This window comes from Pongo abelii, chromosome 1, assembly GCF_028885655.2.
Source record: "Pongo abelii isolate AG06213 chromosome 1, NHGRI_mPonAbe1-v2.0_pri, whole genome shotgun sequence".
NCBI classification, from domain to species: domain Eukaryota; kingdom Metazoa; phylum Chordata; class Mammalia; order Primates; family Hominidae; genus Pongo; species Pongo abelii.
Genome location: NC_071985.2, coordinates 65,985,345 through 66,005,068, shown reverse-complemented (window position 1 = coordinate 66,005,068; position 19,724 = coordinate 65,985,345). Strand labels below are relative to the sequence as shown.

At 38.9% G+C, this 19,724-nt stretch overlaps 1 protein-coding gene across 6 annotated transcripts in view; it reads left to right on the top strand.

Annotated features, from left to right (window-relative positions):
- Positions 1-19,724, top strand: part of RGL1 (ral guanine nucleotide dissociation stimulator like 1) — a 301,446-nt gene that overhangs the window by 196,214 nt on the left and 85,508 nt on the right. For all 6 annotated transcript variants that reach the window (XM_024242270.3, XM_054544765.2, XM_054543832.2 and 3 more), the window contains 1 exon segment: positions 18,290-18,498. In XM_024242270.3, coding sequence (XP_024098038.1) covers positions 18,290-18,498 — 209 coding nt within the window.

Below are 19,724 nucleotides of genomic sequence, written 5' to 3'. Positions count from 1 at the left end.
AATGGCGTATACCTGTAGTCCCAGCTATTCAGGAAGCTGAGGTGAGAGGATTTCTTGAGCCTGAGAGGTGGAGGTTGCATGAACCATGATCGTGCTACTGCACTCCAGCCTAGGTGACAGAACAAGACCCTGCTTAAAAAAAAAAAAAAAAGAAAAAAGTAGATCGTGATCAACATTTAGGAAATTTTGCTCCCATCACTGTTGCTGTCTCCAGTAGTTTTCTAAGTGAATCTTTTCTTTTTTTCATATAGTTCATTCTTCATGTAAACTCATTCATCATGATATACTCACATTTACACTTACATTTGATCCTGATATAGCCACCTGCTTAAAACCCTTTAAAAGCTTCACATTGATATTAGGTTGAATATCAAAGTTCTTCTGGCTGAGCTTCCACCACTCTCCCTTGGTTCACTCTCCTTTGGCCACATCAACTTCTTTTTATCCTTCTTGTATTCCAACTTACTTCATGGCATTTGCACATGCTGTTCCCTCCCCTGAAACGTTCTCTTTCACACCGTTTACCTGGTGTACACCTACTCATTATTCCCATGTTTCCTCAGTGAAATTTCTCTTATATCTAAGACAAAACCTGATCCTCTCATGTTTTTAAGCAGCTTTTTATAGGGAGCAATGATTTCTACTGCCGTTAGACAATTGTTAAATTATCTTCTCTGCTTGAATGTGGGCTTCATGAGGATAGGGAGTGTGTCTGTGTTGTTCATTTCTGTATCCACAGTGTCCTAAAATAGTATGCAGAACATAGTGGAAGCTCAGGAAATATTCTGAATAAATAAACTAATGAAAGTGGGATTTGTGGCAAAGAAGTGATGCTCTAGACCTCCACTTATGAGGATTTAATGACTGATGCAGTGAGTGGGCCTTTTTGTAAAGTTGGCAATGTGCCTAACTTAGCATTCTAGAATGAGATGTTTATTTCAGTGATAAAAACTTCTTAGGAGTTCAGAGACCTCAAACAATATCCTTTGTGTTCAAAGCTTAGAACCTGGTATGGGAAAAAGGGGAAGTTATAAAGATTTCAGATGAAATCCTGACTTATTTTGCATGACATCTTTCATGCAGAAAGTATTGGAAGCTGCTTGGTAGTCCAATGCCTTGCAAGTAAATTTCTTGCAATGTATTTATTTATGCTTATATCACATAGCTGGTTGATTAGATTGTGTATTCATTTCCTCAGATACTCCCACTTGGAGTTGTAAAAAGTCAAGTAAGTGCATATTCCCACTCTCTGTTTTTGAAGCAAACAGTTGGCCCAATGGTATCTACATCAGATAGAACAATAAGAGCAATGTCAGCCCCAGAGAATGAGAGATCTTTGTTATGTGTAGCTTGATTCAGCATCTCAATCTTGATGGGAAAAGAATTCTGGAGAAAAAAAAAACCCCATGACTTAAGTAATTTTTAAAATCATGATAACCAAATATAGAATTAATTGGTCTTCAAAAAAAGCTCAGAACAGTCATTTTAATAAATTCACTGCAGTTCTCAACTGCTATGAAGAAATGGGACCAGTTAACTTTGTTTACTTGAAATTTTTAGTTCAGAAAAACAGATTTTTGTATTTTTCAAGGTATCCATGGAATTTCGCATGCATCGAATTCAGATTTAAAAATAATATGCAATTTACTTACAGTATTACTTTGTTTTCCATTCATTACCACAAATATTTATTGAGCATCCATTATGAAGTAGACATTATTTTATGCACCAGAGACAGAGTGGTGGACAAGACAGATAAGGGCGCTGAACTCATGGAGTTTACAGGCAACAAACAAGTAAAGAAGTCAGTACTATCAAGAAATTAGTCTAGATAAGGTAATCTGGTGTGGCAAGGGAAGATGGGAAGTGTGACACTGACCAGAGGGGTGCTCTAGGGGGTTTATCTGAGTAAGTACTGCCCAATCAAAAGAAGGGAATAAGGAGCCAGCCTGAGAACATGCTCAGGCTGAGCAGCATTTAAGGCAGAAGGAACAAATGCAAAGATCCTTCCATGAAAATGAGCTTGCTGTGTTTTAGAAACTGAAGGAAGGCCAGTGTGGTTGGGGCCTAGAGAGGGAAGGAGGTGGTTTTGGTGGTGAGGTCAAGGAGATAGGTAGGAAGGGCTTTGTGAGGTCTGGCAGAAGGCTGGATTTCATTTAAAGGATTATGGGAAGCCAGTGGGAGGTTTTAAGTAGGGGAGTGACACCATCTGATTTGTGTTTTTAAAAGATCACCATGGATGCCCTAAGAACAATTTAAAAGATTGTTTATTTTAGCAGTCCAGTTAAGAGGTGATGATCAAGCATTACATGCTTTTATTGTATGTGTACAGACTTTATATGTACATATTTTTATTTGACTGAATTTGGAAGAATCAAGTAAAGGTTATTTAGGGACTATAATAATGTCACTAGATAGATTCATTAGATTAAAAATATATCCATTTAATTAATATTCATGAAGAGCTTATTACTGATTTGGTTGTAGGCCACTTTCTAGAGATTTAAATATGAATAGTCTTTGCTCTTAAAAATTTTACAGTCTAGTGGGGGATACCTATAATTAAATAAATACAACCTAATATGGGAAGTATATGGCTATTATGAATAAAACTGTAATAAATGTTTCTGGCCATCTCTTTTGGTGGGCATATACACTCATTTCTGTTGAGAATATGTCTGAGTGAATTGGTGAATTATAGGATAAGCATGTTAAGCTTTAGTAGCTTGTTGGACTTTATTATAAAAGCAGAATTTGTACTTTAAGATCATTTTGTATATGGATGAGTGCTTGAAGTGATAAGACTAGAGGCAAGTGAGACTAGTTAGGTGCCTATTTACTCATACCCAGTTATGGACTGAGATCTAAATTAAGGTAAAGGCAATGAGGCTGAGGAATGAGAATGGAGTGGGAAGATATTATAGGAGATGGAAGAGGTTGGATTTTGGGGGGATGAGAGAGTAAGAATGATCTGTACATTTATGACTTGGGTCATTAAGTCAGAGGCTAGAAAAGGGGTGAGCTTTTAGAGGAATAAAATGAATTTCCTTATGTATGTGTTAAATTAGAGTTGTCTATGAATTATTCAGGTGAATGTGGTAGTTGGAAATTCAAGTCTAGAATTCAGAAGAGAAGTAAAAGCTGTAGATAAAGCTTTGGGGGTTAATATATTTGTGTTAGGTGAAACTGTGAGGATATATGTGTGGGATGACCGGAAAGAGTATAGAAAAAGAGGAAAGAAGGGTGTGGTTAGAAATGTTTACATATTGATGGTAAGTGAAGGATGAGGAACTGTTGATGAGCCTTTAGATTCACAGGAGATCTTTGAGGAAGATGAGATAGTGTGGTTAAGTCTGACTGTGGGTCCAGACTGCTTGAATTTGAATCCTGGCTTTTCTGCCTCTTAGCTGTGTGACCTGGAATGAGTCACTTAGCCTCTCTGGGTCTCAGTTTTCTTGTCTGTAAAATGGGGATAATAAATGTATCTGCTTTATAAGGTTATTATAAGATATATACAAAATGCTTGGAATTGTTGTTATTATTGTTATTCTTGAGAATATGACGTTTATAAGGAAAAGGTACAGAGTTTCAGGAGGGAATCAATAGTGCCAATTCTACAGGGATATCACAGGAGGTAAGTGCTAAAACATTTCCATAGGATTGACAACCAGCTGGAAGAGTAATGAGGGCAGAAACAAACTCTGTAGGCTAATCATAATACCTTCCCTTTTTGTAGGAACACCTATTGAATTTCATAACATAAACACACAAGAAAGATCACATAGTTTGCTTGAAAGCATCTCAGGTTATTGACATAAGCGCTAGTAATACCTTAGTTTAATATATAGTTCTTTAATTTAAAGCAGTTCAAAGTGTGTCCTGCATTCTTTTGAATCACCCTCATAACATCAAGATGAGTTAAGGAAGATGAAGATAATATTCTTAGTTTACAAATGAGGAAACTAAGAGAGGCCAGATGACTTTATCCAAGCTTTTATTAATCAACTTCTCCGTTATCCCATCAGTAAACCCTAGTCATCCTTGTTTTCACATTGTCAAGCATAGTATAGCTCAAAGGGTAATCAATAGATATTCTGCAGTTTAGAATCACCTAGAATGCTGGTTAAAATGCAGACCACCTAGCCCTTGTTCTGGGTCTACTGATCGGAATCTCTGGGGCATGGGCTCAGGAATCAGTTTCTACCCAGCACTCCAGGTGATTCTCTTGAAAACCCTTTAGTGTATTTAAGGGAACAGGCAAATAAATCCATAAACGTATCTTGTTTATTAGTGAGATTTTTCACAAAAAAGTGTTAAAATATTTTGTATTCAGAAACTCAGACTACTATAACTAAAACCTTAGAACCTTGTTCTGAACATATTGTATGATTTGCTATCTTTTTGCAGATGAATAATACTTTTGGTTAAAAGTAAAACTGATTTGACCTTACAAATGAATCCATTGGTAAGTTACCACAGCACTGCTGGAAATGTCACAGAGAAGCTATGGCTGAGGACTCTATTTTATATCGATTCGGTTAATGGCCCTAACTGCAGTTAGTATTTTTAGTTATATAGTATTGATTAGAAAGAGTTGCTCTCCCTATATTTATAGCTTCAGTATGCATACGATGATGAAGTGAGCCATATCTCTCTCTGTTTTTTTTTTTTTTTTTTTAGCATAGCAGCATAAAACTCTGAGGCTCAGGTAGCTTTGAAGACTGTCTCTAGGAGGTGGGACCTCATAAGAGTCTAGGCCAGGTCTAGGCGGTAAAAGGATCATGAATTTGCTTTCTTATTTAATTGTAGAGGAGGTGCATTTATCTGTATGAGTTCGCGTCTTATCTGTCTATTACTTTGTTGTATCTCTGGCTTCCAGCAGCCCCATAGTAGGAACTCAACAAATATTTGCTGAATGAATGTAATCTACTCAAGTGTATTTAGGAACAAACAAAAACAACCAAATCAAAGGAATTATCCTAGCTCACTACTGAGATAGCTAGTGCTAGAAAGCACTAGCACGTAGCTGATAATTAATTGAACTGGAACTAGAAACAGAATCTAATTCCTTGCCTGCCCTCCCCTTTATTTTTTCCTGACTGCCACCTTTATCATTGAATCCTAAGGTTGCGAGAGGCCTTCCCCCATCAGTTCTGCAACTCCCTCTGTGAGGCTCCTGCTTATTTACCTGGCATGTATTTAATGTCTATGGCATATGCACTAGTACTAAGCTCTGTACATCCCTTTCTTTACACGTCATTAAATGAAGAAATTCACACTCATACTATCGTCTCTACTATAAGGTTTTTAGAGAGTAGAAATCCCTTATTCCTTTTATAGATTTCCTTAGTACCTCATTTGAGTTCTTGGCACAATGGAGGCTCTTCTCTTTTTACTTTTTTTTTTTTTTATTTTTAGAGACAGGGACTTGGTCTGTTGCCCAGGCTGGAGTGCAGTGGCACAATCATAGCTCATTGTAGCCTTGAACTTGTGCGTTCAAGAGATCCTTTCACTTCAGCCTCCCAAGTAGCTAGGCACATATCACCACACCCAGGCTAATTTTCTAATTTTTTTTACAAACAGGGTCTCACTATATTGCCCAGGCTAGTCCTGAACTCCTGACCTCAAGCAATCCTCCCACTTCAGCCTCCCAAAGTGCTGGGATTACATGCATCAGCCACCGTGCCTGGCCGAAGCGCTTTTAATACTGTTTTAATGACTGATACCAAGAGCGGGTCATGAGCCATGGAAATGATGAGCATCTTCTTAGGAGGATAAATATTTTCTTTACAAACAAATGCCTATCTTTTTACATAAATTTTTGATCATTAATATCTAGTAAACAAAATGTTTGCTTTCTTGGTTTCTGTTCATTTGGACAAATTGGATCTGTGTTTTTTTGCCAGCTACCAGGCCTTTCTATATGCTACTTTCTTCTTTAAATGTTTTTTTACAAGTCAGAATTTATAAATCTGCCCTTTTGTCTGGCTGTATCCCATAATCAATCATATTGTCATTCTGCTTTCATTTCCCTTTCTTTCTGAAAATAGAAGGAAACTATCTTTTGACTAGAGAGTAGATTTCTAAACCTAGCAGGTAGGAAAATTATTTAATAATCTGGAAATCAGAGCAGAACACGAGTGCTTCCCATGGATTCCCAGTCTGTATTACCCAGTAGTTTCTCATCCAGAAGCCAGCTTCTCCGGGCTTTCCTTGAGCCCTTGGGTTAAGTCATTCATCCATCTTTCTTAGACTCTTAGACTAAATTTACTCGTTTAAGAAACTATAATAATGAGAGGGATTTTGTTTCCCTCCAAAGAGAGTCTTTGGCACTAAGACGTTATTTTTTGTCTTTAGGTGTTAAGGATTTCAGTCAGTGTCAAGAGGTAACAAGGATAATACCAGAGATGATACCAGATGTAATCAGACTTAATTTTGGGTGAAAGTAGTTGGTGTAGGGGAAAGAAAGTGAAAAGTATTTGTAGAGTGCTGAATAGCTTGTAATCTTTCAACATGCCTTAGGTGTATTATCTAATTTTCTCTTTCTTACAAAAATCCTATGAAGTCTGTAGATTCTGGGCAATTGAGTTCTGATATTGTTGGGTGTACAGATATGGAGATTGAGTACCCAATACCGTATTGCTTTGTGTTTTTAGGGAATATCCCACGATTGAAAGACAGGGCTGGTTTTATATCCTTACTTTAATGCCTATGCTAATTGGCTGGGTAACTCAGGGTGTGACCCCTTACTTCTCCAAACCTCTGTTTCCTTAAGTAAAGTGGGAATAATTCCTACACTACAGGGTTGTTGTAAGGGTTGAGCATCTAATCCATAATGTGCACTCAGTAAGTACAAGTTAGCCTTCTTTCTTCATTTACAGTCTAAGAATGGTTTTCTTAGAATTAATTTATAGCTTATGAAGAAAACCTATTAAGAAAAAAAGCCAGTTTAGCATATCTTTTTTTTTTAGACGGAGTTTTGCTCTTGTTGCCCAGGTTAGAGTGCAATGGCGTGATCTCAGGTCACTGCTACCTCTGCCTCTTGGGTTCAAGCGAGTCTCCTGCGTCAGCCTCCCGAGTAGCTGGGATTACAGGCGCCTGCCATCACACCCAGCTAATTTTTTTTTTATATATATCTTTTTGTATTTTTAGTAGAGACGGGGTTTCTCCATGTTGGCCAGGATGATCTCGAACTCCTGACCTCAGGTGATCCACCCACCTAGGCCTCCCAAAGTGCTGGGAATATAGGCGTGAGCCACTACGCCCGGCCTTCAGTGTATCTTTCAAAGAGGTATGCTCAGGATACACGAAACTGTTTTTCATAGAACTTTGCCCTAGGTTTGATCACCTGATAACATGCTTGAAAGATACCTGGTGGGTTTATCAGTAGCCAATTCTAGCAAGCCCATGATCTAGGAATATTATACGTGCCAAAAATAGTGCTGAGGGATAGAATACTTGCCAGAGGCCCTGCAGCCCAGGGCTTTGTGAATCATAAAGCTACATCTTACATCTGAATTGTAAGTCCACATAGACTTTAAAGATTTCATTTTGGAGGGGAAGGGATCAAACTAAACAATGTCATTATTACTTGAATTCCGAGATCCAGGGGAGTAATAATTTTATTGTCATTTTGGATAATGGGGCTTTGGTTTTTAACATTACAATAATAAGTAATCATAACAGTGGGAACTAAATGTTCCCATAGGAATCGCCTAGATAGGGAAAGTGCAGAAGATTCCTTAATGTGGTATACAGAGTAAGAATAAAAAATGAATGACTTGACTTTAAAGTTTGGAAACATCAGTCAGTTGCCACCCTTCCCCGTACTGTCCCTGGAGGATTGGTGAAGGAGCGCTTATAAATCTCACAAGGAGATAAAGCCCCATGGAGCTGTCTGTGGGATTTATGGCATGCTGGGAAAGCTTCTGGGCTGTGGGGAAGCCTCTCCATTCATAGCAGGCTTCATTCACAGAGAATATTAGGTCACACAGAAGCTCACTACCCCCTGCTGACCTTTACAGACAGAGATTGGCTGGGCTGCACAAAAACAGAATGGTCTCCAGCAAGCCAGGGCACCTGTTAACCTGTGACCTTAGTTTATGAAGACCTTGGACATTTGAGGCTCTGAATGAGAGAAAAAGGAGGGAGCTATGAATTTTGGAAGTTCACTCTGGATACTAATTTGTATGTGACAATTTGTGATCTTATTTGGCAAATGCAACAGTGGCTACTTAATTCAAACTCCCCTCCCTCTATGCAACTCTTAAATCCTTGAACTTCTCAAAATTGCATGTGATGTATTCCTTTTATAAAGTAGGTAACGAAGTCATTGAAACTAAGTTTTTGCCCTAGGTCCGACAGTAAATTGGCTCCAAATGGAAATGCAACCTGTTAATTCATAGCACCTTAGTTCAGCAGTCCCCAACCTTTTTGGCACCAGGGACTAGTTTTGTGGAAGACAGTTTTTCCATGAACGGGGGTTGAGGGGTGTTCGTTTCAGGATGAAACTGTTTCACCTCAGATCATCAGGCATTAGTTAGATTCCCATAAGAAGTATACAACCTAGGTCCCTTGCATGTTCAGTTCACAATAGGCTTGGCGCTCCTATGAGAATCTAATGTCGCCGCTGATCTGACAGGAAGTGGAGCTCAGGCGGTAATGCTGGCTCACCTGCCATTCACCTGCTGCTGTGAGGCCCGGTTCCTAACAGGCCATGGACTGCTACTGGTCCGTGGCGCAGGGGTTGGAGACCCTTGCCTTAGTTATTGGCATTCTGAGTTTCAAGCAGAAAAGTATCAGATAAAAGTGAAATTATTTTATTTGAAAAATGTGGCCAGCAAACTTCTTAAAATCCACTTAATATTTAAATTTGCTTTCTGGGAAACTTTGGAATTCTTAAAGGATGACCAGAATGTCAGAAATGGAGATTTGTGTTAGAGAAGATAGAATCTGTTATGGATTACTGTTGAACCAAGACTCCAGGAGTACTACTCTTTTTCAGGAGATGAGAAACACAGCTTCCTGTTTCCTTCAGGAGGGTTCCTGGACTCTATCTAGGAAACCCTACTGAGACAGGATGGCAAAGGGGGATGGGATTTCTGTGTGATAAAACACTAGCTATTGTTTGTTATTACAGCTCCCTTTACATCTTCCTAAGGATGAAGGGTATTCATCATAGAAGCCTGACCATGTGGCTTCATTCTAACAAGTGGCTTCAAGCAAGGTCAACTCTTGGGGCTCTTGTAGTTTTTTTCAGAGCACATTCGTTTGTCATACACATGCCCTTCTGCCTCTCCTGCCTCCGCATTTCTACTTTCTTCATAGTTCAGAGGCGTAATTCCCTTCTTCTATCAGATAAAGATCATAGTGACAACACAAATACCTTAACTGGAACGTACACAGAAAGAAAATGTCTCAGCCAGAGCGAAGGTGTCTCTTGACACTGACACAATCTGAGAGGGACTTCTGGGCAGGGGTATGCTGAAAAACTGGCCCTCCAAAATAAAAGCACTTATTTGTGGCATTGCTAATTTTCATGACGTAAATAGTGTCACCATGGCTGAACTCACACTACCAACATGATGCCATTGAACGCGGAGGTGAGGAGTGTGCACATTTGGCTTGTGCAAGGGGTTCAAGCTGGCTCCAGCATACCGCTGTCTAAGCCTTGATATGTTTGCATAATTAGAGGGAAGGTACATATGTCAGCACATATGTGAATCTGGTGGTGAAGATTTCTTCTGGTTTGTCTGCCCAGAAATGCCGTCATAGATCAGATGATGTATGAATTTGCCACATGTGCAAGTGCCTCTTCTGGTGCTGCCCATCTTTACTCTTGGAACCCTCTTAATTTTGGTATTCATCCAGATACTATCCTTAGCCTACTACTCTTCCTATTTTAATTGATGTAATTTCTACATATTTCCATCTTAGATCCTTCTCCCAACTTTTAGATTCTAACTGCCTGTTGGACTTACCATTGGCATGTCCCCCAGAGTACCTCAAGTTCTACATTCCAAAATGGAATTCAGTACCTACCCCACCAAAATCTGACTTCCTCCCCTCAATTTTCTTTCGTATAGGTGACACCATTATCTTTCCAGGCATCCACACTAGAAATCAGGTGAAGTTTCCAGATTCTTTATTTTCCTTCATTTTATCCTCTACATCCAATTGATCAGAAGTCTTGATGATCTTCTTTTTGATCATTTGACGGGAGGGTAAATGTGTCCCTCCCATCTGCCACCTTCTCCATTCCTATTATCATTGTACTAGTTAAAGCCCTTGCAGTTGCTTATCTGGAGTATCCACAACTTTCGTACTGGTTTTTCCAACTTTAAAACTGTCCTCATCAAATCTGTCCTCCACGTTGATTTCCTTGACCATGCTTAAAACCTCATCATTGGTCTCCCATTTCAACAGGACATAGAGTCTCAGCTCTTTAGCATGCAACCTAAGTCCTCCATAATCAGGTAGTCTCCTGCTGGCTGTCCAGCCAAAGCATTCCTTCCCTCTATCATATTGTTTATGCAGCCACACATTTTCCCCCTGTAGTGGTGGAAAGGTATGATGCCTTTCCTCACCCATCATAAGGGTCATTGGTAACTCTCCTATAACAAAAGACAGGTTAACAAGAGAAAAGCATAACAGATTTCTTTAATCAAAGTTTTATGTGACATGGGAGCCTTCAGAAATAATGGCCCAAAGACCCAGAGGAAACTTTCCATTTTTATGCTTAGAGTCAATGAAGAATGGACAGCCATGTGGAAATGTGATTGGATGAAAAGAGTATGATCTGATGGTAATAGACTAAGGGGGAACCCAGCAAGGCCCGTCTGTTCAGATTCTTCCTGGCCACTCTTTGTAGTATTCTTCTTTCTCCCTGGGTGTGGGCCAGGACCCCTCTGGACCGAAGAGTCTTATGATCTACTATTAGACAAGGTAGGTCAGAGAATTTATGGCCAGCTTCTAAACAAAAAGGTGAGGGAGGTTAGAGCAATATTTCTAGGCTTTAAGCCTTGCTTTAGGATAAGAGGGGGTTCTAGTTTCTATGACTCACCTTGGGGAAGGAGGAATCCTGGTTTCTGTGATTCACTTCAAGGGAGAAAGAAGTGTAGGAGACAGGAAGGCAGGAAAAGGTCAGAGAGAGAATTTGCTTCTGAAGCTGCTTCTGAGGCCTTCCATTTCCTTTAGTTCAAAGTCCTCAGCATGTCAAAATTCCATACTTTGGGATAGCATCTTCATGACTTTGTTAATGCTTGTTTCTCTGCCTGCTGTGCCCTCCCCAACATAGTTAACTCTCATTCATTATGTGAAACCCAGTGCAGGCCAGGTATGGTGGCTCATGCCTGTAATGCTAGCACTTTGAGAGGCCAAGGTGGGAGAATCGCTTGAGTCCAGGAGTATGAGACCAGCTTGGGCAATATAACGAGGCCTTGTCTCTAAAAAATAAATAAATAAATAAATAAATAAATAAATAAATAAATTAGCTGGGGTGGTGCGTGCCTGTAGTCCCAGCTACTTGGGAGGCAGAGGTGGGAGGACTGCTTGAGCGTGGGAGGTTGAGGCTGCATTGAACCCTGATTGCACCACTGTACTGCGGCCTGGGCAATAGAGATGGACTGCATCTCTAACAAACAAAACGAAACAACCCAGTGGAGACAGAACCTACTTTTCTGAAAAACTTTTCTGACACCTCCTTTACACTGGGCCCCTCTTGGTGCTTCCTCCATGTCCTGCCTCTCTCTCCACCATTTTACTCACATTTTATTGTAATGGTTTCTTTGTGTCTGTTTCCTTCACCAGACTGAACAACTTGGTTGTCAGAACTGCATGCTATTTACCTTTGTATGTCTAGTACCTTGCACAGTGCCTGGCACATAGTATCGTTTAGTTAATGTGTGGCTGAATAAGTAGATGAATAAATGGAAAAGACAGCCATTGTGTATGTGCTAGTAGCCTAAAAATACAGGATACACAATTACATTTCAAATTCAGATAAATAACAAATAGGTTTTTTTTTTAGTATGCATAGATCCCAAACATGGAATGGGACATACTTGTACCACATAGTATGTAATTATTCATTATTTCTCTGAAATTAAAATTTCACTGGGCATCCTGTAATTTATCTGTCAACCCTAACCTAGCAAAAAAGTGAGTTCACACCCAATATTAGGTTAGCACAAAGGTGATTGTGACAAGTTTTGGTTTAAGTTTTGTTAAGTTTGCCACTATTTTTAATGGCAAAAACCGTAATCACCTTTGCACCAACCTAATAAAAGTTCACACAAAGCAGAAGCTCATGTTGAGCTTGACATCATGGGCCCTCAAGTATTTTCTAGACTTTACCTTAACATCTCTGAGTGTTCTGTGTGTAAATAGTCACTGTAGTACTCAGGTGTACTGGCCTTGTCATGTTCTGCTGTGTGTCATTACATACATGATTTCTGCTGAGAGAATGATGCAAATTTTGTTGCATGGCAAAGAAATTTATGCATTTGAGTAATATGGAGAGATGAGCAGAGCTTATTTGTGAGTCAGCTTGTGGGTTTTCCTATACAGGTTGAGTATCCTTAATCTTAAAACCTAAATTCAAAGTGCTCCAACATCCATGCTCATTGCAGTGTTTTGCAGTTTGGATTTTCAGAATGGGGATGCTTGAATGGTAAGTATAGTGGGAATATTTCAAAATCTGAAAAATTCTGATATGCAAACCACTTTCAATCCCAAGAATTTGAGATAAAAGATCCTCAGCCTGTATTGTGGTGGTTTGTTGTTGCTGGATAGTGGTTGTAGGGCATTTGAAAAGGAAGCATAAAACTTACTTTTGGTGTTTGGGGATGAATGTAGGGATAGGGTGTGGGTTTTAGATTTTTGGAGGGAGTTAACAGCTGGAATAGTACTCACTATTTACTTTGCTGCTCAGGCCAAGATGCCTGAGAACTGATATACTGAAGATTGATCATGGTGTGGAGGACTCCTTACTGTCTCCATTCTAATGAGGTTGTTTACTTAACACATTCCCTGTTAAACTATCAGATGACTGAAGTATTGTTTTGATTGAAGGAACTTTTTTTTTTTTCCAAATTAGAAACACCCAACTGGTTAACAGTTTATGTTTTAGAAGGTGAAAGAGTTTATTTTTCCATGACTGGAAACAGAATTGAAATATGGCATCTTTCATCTCTCACATGCCCTTTTTCCTCTCCATCTCATGCCAAAATCGATAATTATGGAAATTACCTGGTAGGACACTTGGGCACAATTTTAGATATTTGCCCCGTAGGACTCAGACATGTTCTCTTAGAAAAAGCTGGATTCTAAAGGCACAAAGATCAACCAAAAAAACAAACATGAAACATTTTTGTGGTCTCAGTACCATGATCTTGTCAGTAAAGCGACGGTCTATGATTAAATCCAGATTGAGCTATTTCCTGTTAGCATGCTAACCCACAGGACAGGCTCAGGCCTCCGTATCTTGCTTTCTAAGTCTGGGTTATTAAGCACTTGTCTGACAAGGGTTCCACCCCTTTCGTCTTAAACTTTAATTCAAAGTTACTAAGATAATATAAGCAAAAATAGGTCCTAAAGTCTCTTAAAACACTTATAGACCTATTGAATCTTTTCCTGCAAAAATGAAACTTTCAACATTTTAGCTTCTCTTGTCGGGCCATATGGCAGAGTATTTTTTGTGTTTCCCCTCTGTACAATTTCATTTCAAAATAATTTCAGTGGTAAGCAGATCATTTTAAGTTTTTGTTTCATAAAAAATATACTCTATTTGAATGCTGGCAAATTAGAAGTCATCAGATCTTTCCCCTGCCATAATAAGCAGATATTAGGATATTTAGTAGATCTACAGAGAATGACATTAAGCAAATTCTCTGATAACTTAACATGCAGTGTTATTTTTTGTGAGAATGATTGTAGGCACAAGAGCAATTCTATACTTATGATATTGTCATTGATGTTCACTTTGAAAATTATTTTTTAAATCTAAATTTTCAAAATATTTTATTAGTCTTCTGTTAGATCACATGTGGTTCTTCCTAATGCACAGATGCAAACACTGAGGAACAAATACCGTTAAAGGGACTTACGGGAATCATGTATGCATATTGAAATTTTTTTCCGAGTAAGAAAGTACTGAAAGGGAGGGGCTGGGTTAATGAGAAACATAATTCCATTCCCAAGGGAGAACCCTGGCTTTCTGCCAAATCTCTGCTTTCTGGCAGGAAATGGGACCCACTTCATCAGGTCCTTTGACAAGCATTTTTCTCTGTGTTTGAATTTTGGGATACATCAATACTCAGTGAAAAAATGGTTCTTTTAAATAATCATTACTTTTGATAAGAAAGATTTAGAATTAAAGTAGAGTTTCCATTGTAAATAAAATAAGAATTGTCAAATTTCAACATTGTTTGGTAAGGGAACACTGATATTATCACAAGGCGAGGAAGCTTGATTTAAATCAGAGTTTGACTATCCCTAACCACTGAGAAGCCATTCCTTTTGTTGTTGTTAATATTTGACGTTGAAGTATATTTTCATGTTTTTTGTTTGTTTGTTTGCTTTTGAGATGGAGTCTCGCTCTGTTGCCCAGGCTGGAGTGCAGTGGTACAATCCCCAGCCCGCTGCAACCTCCGCCTCCCGGGTTCAAGTGATTCTCCTACTCTCCTGAGTAGCTGGGACTACAGGCGCGCACATTACACCTGGCCGATTTTGTATTTTTAGTAGAGATGCGGTTTCACCATGTTGACCAGGCTGTTCTCGAACTCCTGACCTCAGGTGGTCCACCCACCTTGGCCTCCCAAAGTGCTGGGATTACAGGTGTGAGCCACCGCTCCCATCCTGAAGTATATTTTCTAACTGCTACTTTTGAATATGATGCAGGCTGACAATTATTTTGGCCAGGTCTTTTGAAGTGACAAAGTACAAAACGCAAAACATCCTTACATTTTTGTATTAATAAAGAGATCAAAGGAATACACATTTGAAAATAAAAATTAACATTACATTTTATAATGTTTTGATTTTTCTTTTTTTAAATGAAAAGTGGTAAATATGAGTTAAGTTTTAAATGCATTACAGTAATTTAATAAGCCAAAATTTTTCAAAGTATGTGCATTCTGAAGTTCTGCAAAGTGCTCTGAGACTAAAGAGAAATCCATTTGGAAATGCCGTATACCATACCCCTCTCTTAGAGTTGAATTACACATGTTGGCATATTAAAGTGTATGAGAAATTCTGCAGTAAAGAGATATCATTGACTTTGTTGAACTCTATAGTTCCCAAACTTGACCATAGGAGTTTTTTTGGAACGGGTGTTTTATAGCACACACTTAAAGCAACAGTGAACCAATAATTAATAACATGTACAATTCTAAACCATATATCTTTTTCACTTATTGTTTCTGATAAAGTTAATTGGAACTTCTGGGGAACAGATGGGTACTACAAGGTTTGTTCTAAAACTACATATAGAGTGATAAAGAACAGCTATTAGACCCTGATCTGAGTCAACAGTCTTAAGAGGCCTAAAGAAACATTTGATTTTTTGCCTGAATCAGATCCCTCTCCCTAGAAAACTTTCAAAAATTAAATAAAGAGATAAAGCCATCCACCACATAAGCTGGAGTCTTAATTTTAATTCCTGTTAGCAGTTTGACATGATGACATTAAGCTATTCTAACCCCCCTCTGAAAGCAGTTGCCACCACTCTGGTCTTTCTGAAAGCAATCCCATCTGTTAGTTTCCTTCCAGTAGTTTGATTTCTGACAGGCCAGGTGAAGGAAAAGCAAACATGGTACTTAGTAAGCACAATATCATCATTAGAGATCCACTTCTCTCTTATTTGTGTCTCTTCTTTAATTTTCACATGTGATTATTTCAATTTAGGAAATCTGACATAAAACAATTCAACTTGTGATTCAGATAAACCGCCTGGCGATTGTTTGCATCACTTTGGATTATTTTTGCTTTAGAAATAGACCTCCTCTCTTTAGAGCAGTTTCCTTAGTGCCTATGAAGGATGAGTTAAACTTTCAAAATTGCAACTCTGTATAATTTGTTAGGCACAGATTTACTTCAGAATGTAAGGCACACCAATATTTTTCTTCATTCTAATTCTCTTCCCTTATACTCAAATTTTAAGCTGTAAAGATTTTATTACCAATGAATTTTTATGTATTATGGTTTATATCTGCCAAGGTACAATTATATCTACCAATATTCACTTACAGTTTCATTTTCATGTGCTAGCTGCTTCTCATTAGCAAATGTCTTCTTTTAGACTTTGCAAGTTTCCAGAAGGCAGGGTCATACACCCACCCACCCTTTTCATCACTCGCCAGAGCTTAACCCAGTGCTGCTTGGTACAACCATTTTCTCAGTCAGCTCTGTTGATTGCTGATGATATTGAATCAAAATGCACATTGCTGTCTGTGGACTGAAGAAAGTCAGATCATGGTTCCATCTCCATAGATTTCCACGGAGAATATACTCCAGCCATGGCCAGTTTTTCAAGCTATCAGCATGAGGTCAACTGGCTCACACAAATTCTTAAAATTTAACAATCCTCTCTCCAAAACCAGTATGACTCAGCTTCAGCACCCCACCATAGGAGCTGTCTTTAGGAATGAGTTTACAAAATTTTTTTTCCCATTCTGTAGGTTGCCTGTTCACTCATAGTTCAACCATTGTGGAAGACAGTGTGGCGATTCCTCAAGGATCTAGAACCAGAAACACCCTTTGTCCCAACAATCCCATTACTGGGTATATACCCAAAGGATTATAAATCATTCTACTATAAAGACACATGCACACGTGTGTTTATTACAGCACTGTTCACAATAGCAAAGACTTGGAACCAACCCAAATGCCCATCAGTGATAGACTGGATAAAGAAAATGAGGCACATATACACCATGGAATACTGTGCAGCCATAAAAAAGGATGAGTTCATGTCCTTTGGAGGGACATGGATGAAGCTGGAAACCATCATTCTCAGCAAACTAACAGAAGAACAGAAAACCAAACACCGCATGTTCTTCCTCATAAGTGGGAGTTGAACAGTGAGGACATAGGACACAGGGAGGGGAACGTCACACATGGGGGCCTGTCGGGGGGGTGAAAGACTAGGGGAGGGATAGCCTTAGGAGAAATACCTAATATAGATGATGGGTTGATGGGTGCAACAAACCACCATGGCACTTGTATACCTATGTAACAAACCTGCATATGTATCCCGGAACTTAAAGTATAGTTAAAAAAAAAAAAAACAAAAAACTTCAACAACAACAACAAAAAAGAATGAGTTTGTCCAGGTGCAGTAGCTCACGCCTGTAATCCCAACACGTTTGGAGGCTGAGGCGGGCGTATCACCTGAGGTCAGGAGTTCAAGACCAGCCTGGCCAACATGGTGAAAACCTGTCTCTACTAAAAATGCAAAAATTAGTTGGGCATGGTGATGGGTGCCTGTAATCCCAGCTACTCGGGAGGCTGAGGCAGGAGAATTGCTTGACCCCAGGAGGTGGAGGTTGCAGTGAGCCAAGATCGCGTCACTGCACTCCAGCCTGGGCGACAGAGCGAGACTCCATCTCAAAAAAAAGAATGAATTTGAAAACTTTCCATGGAACAAAACAAAGGGAATGCTTGCTAAACCTGATCCTGGTATCGTTAAAAATGTGCTTGGTAAAATTATGCCAGCAAACTAGTTCTTGATAGGGGAGTAAGTAGAAGCAAATGTAACCATTATGAAGTAATACCTCTACTTCTAGAAAGGTAGGAAACACGCATACCTCCACCACCACCACCCTACCACACTAAACTCATAGAAGAGAGCATTGCCTTATATGACGTGTAGAGAAATTAAATAAGGGTGAGGGTAAGCTGCATGCAGTGGCTCACACCTATAATCCCAACACTTTGGGAGGCCAAGGTGAGAGGGTTGCTTGAACCCAGGAGTTTGAGACCAGTCTGGATAACATAGCGAGACCCCATCTCTACCAAAAACAAAAATACAAAAAATGAGCAGAGCATGGTTGCCTGAGCCTGTAGTCCCAGCTACTTGGGAGGCTGAGTCAGGAGGATCACTCGAGCCCAGGAGCTCCAAGCTGCAGTGAGCTGTGATCACACCACTGCTCTCCAGCCTGGGTAACAAAAGGGATAAATAATTAAGAATGAGAGGAAACATAACAGGCTGTGGCCTTCAACTATTTCAATGCTTCCAATTTTACTTTAGGGAGTCATTTCTCCTTATGGTAATTGTTAATTTATTATACAGGTTGAAGGGGACCAGCTGCCTCCAGGACACACAGTCAGTCAATATGAAACCTGTAAGATCAGAACCATAAAAGCTGGCACCTTGGAGAAGCTTGTGGAGAACCTGCTGACAGCTTTTGGGGACAATGACTTTACCTATATCAGCATCTTTCTTTCAACATACAGAGGCTTTGCCTCCACTAAAGAAGTGCTGGAACTACTGCTGGACAGGTAAGAATGTAAAGGAGCTTTTGAGTTGAAAGAAATGTAGGCTGATTATGGAGTGGAGCACGAGGTTCTGAATCACCTGCACTTGGTATGCAGAGAGAGGTATGTGAGGAAAGATTAACGGGAAGGGATGACCTTTGGCACAAATGGCAAGAAGATCATTCAGGAGCCACTTATGGTCTGTTGCTGGGGAAAAATATCTCCTAAAAGATTTATAAAAGAGTTGAGAGTAGATACCTTAAATCTAGATTCAGTTGCTTTATGGATTTACTATTTGCCACCCTACATTTCTCCATATTTTTATGATTTTATATTATTCAGTAAATAATCAGTTGACCAAGAATTTTACTGGGATGTTGTGGGGATGAAATGTGCTAATAGGTGTGAAGTGTGGAGCTCATTCTTAGACCCACAGGAAGCAGCTTAGGAATGGTGGCAATGATGATGCGATGATGATGATAACTATTAACAGTCAGCATGTATTGGCTGTTTTACGGATCTGCACATAAATATCCTTGATCTGTATTTTTAAGCTACATATTACATAGAGCAGTATACATTGATATTTACACACTGTTAAACTTTAGATTTTCCTCTTTATTTCTGTTTTATTTAGAATTAAACTTGGTCTTTTAGAAAATATCATTAAATCAACTTGATACTGGGAGGAAGAAAGCTGTCAGCCAAACAATTGTTTTAGAATCAGGAGAATCCTCATCTAAATCCTTATATTCTGAGGTTTCCTGCATAAGGAAGGAAATGAGATACGGCTTTCTGTTGGGCTTGTTGAGTATTGATGTTTGTTAACTAAATTTTTTTATTTTGAAACTAATCTGTGCTCATGGTAAAAATTCTTACACTGTGGAAGAGTATGCAAAATATTAAAGTTTATTCATATTGCTACCTTTTACCCAAATTACATTTATTAGATTTAAAAATATTAGTAGTAAGAAGAAAATTAAATAGACCATCAACTAGGCAAGTAACACATATTAACATTTTAAAAATAGAGATAATCCATGTATATGGTGAAAAGTTCCATCAGCCCAGATAATTATAAAAATAAAAAGTAAAATATTTTTTCCCCAAGCTCCAATCCCATTCCTCCCAGGAAATCACTGTAAACCATCCTTTTGTATTTTTCCCACACTTTTGGATGTATAGAAAGTATGTATGTATATATACACACATTTATGTACTGTATGTCATATATATGATATGTTTATATA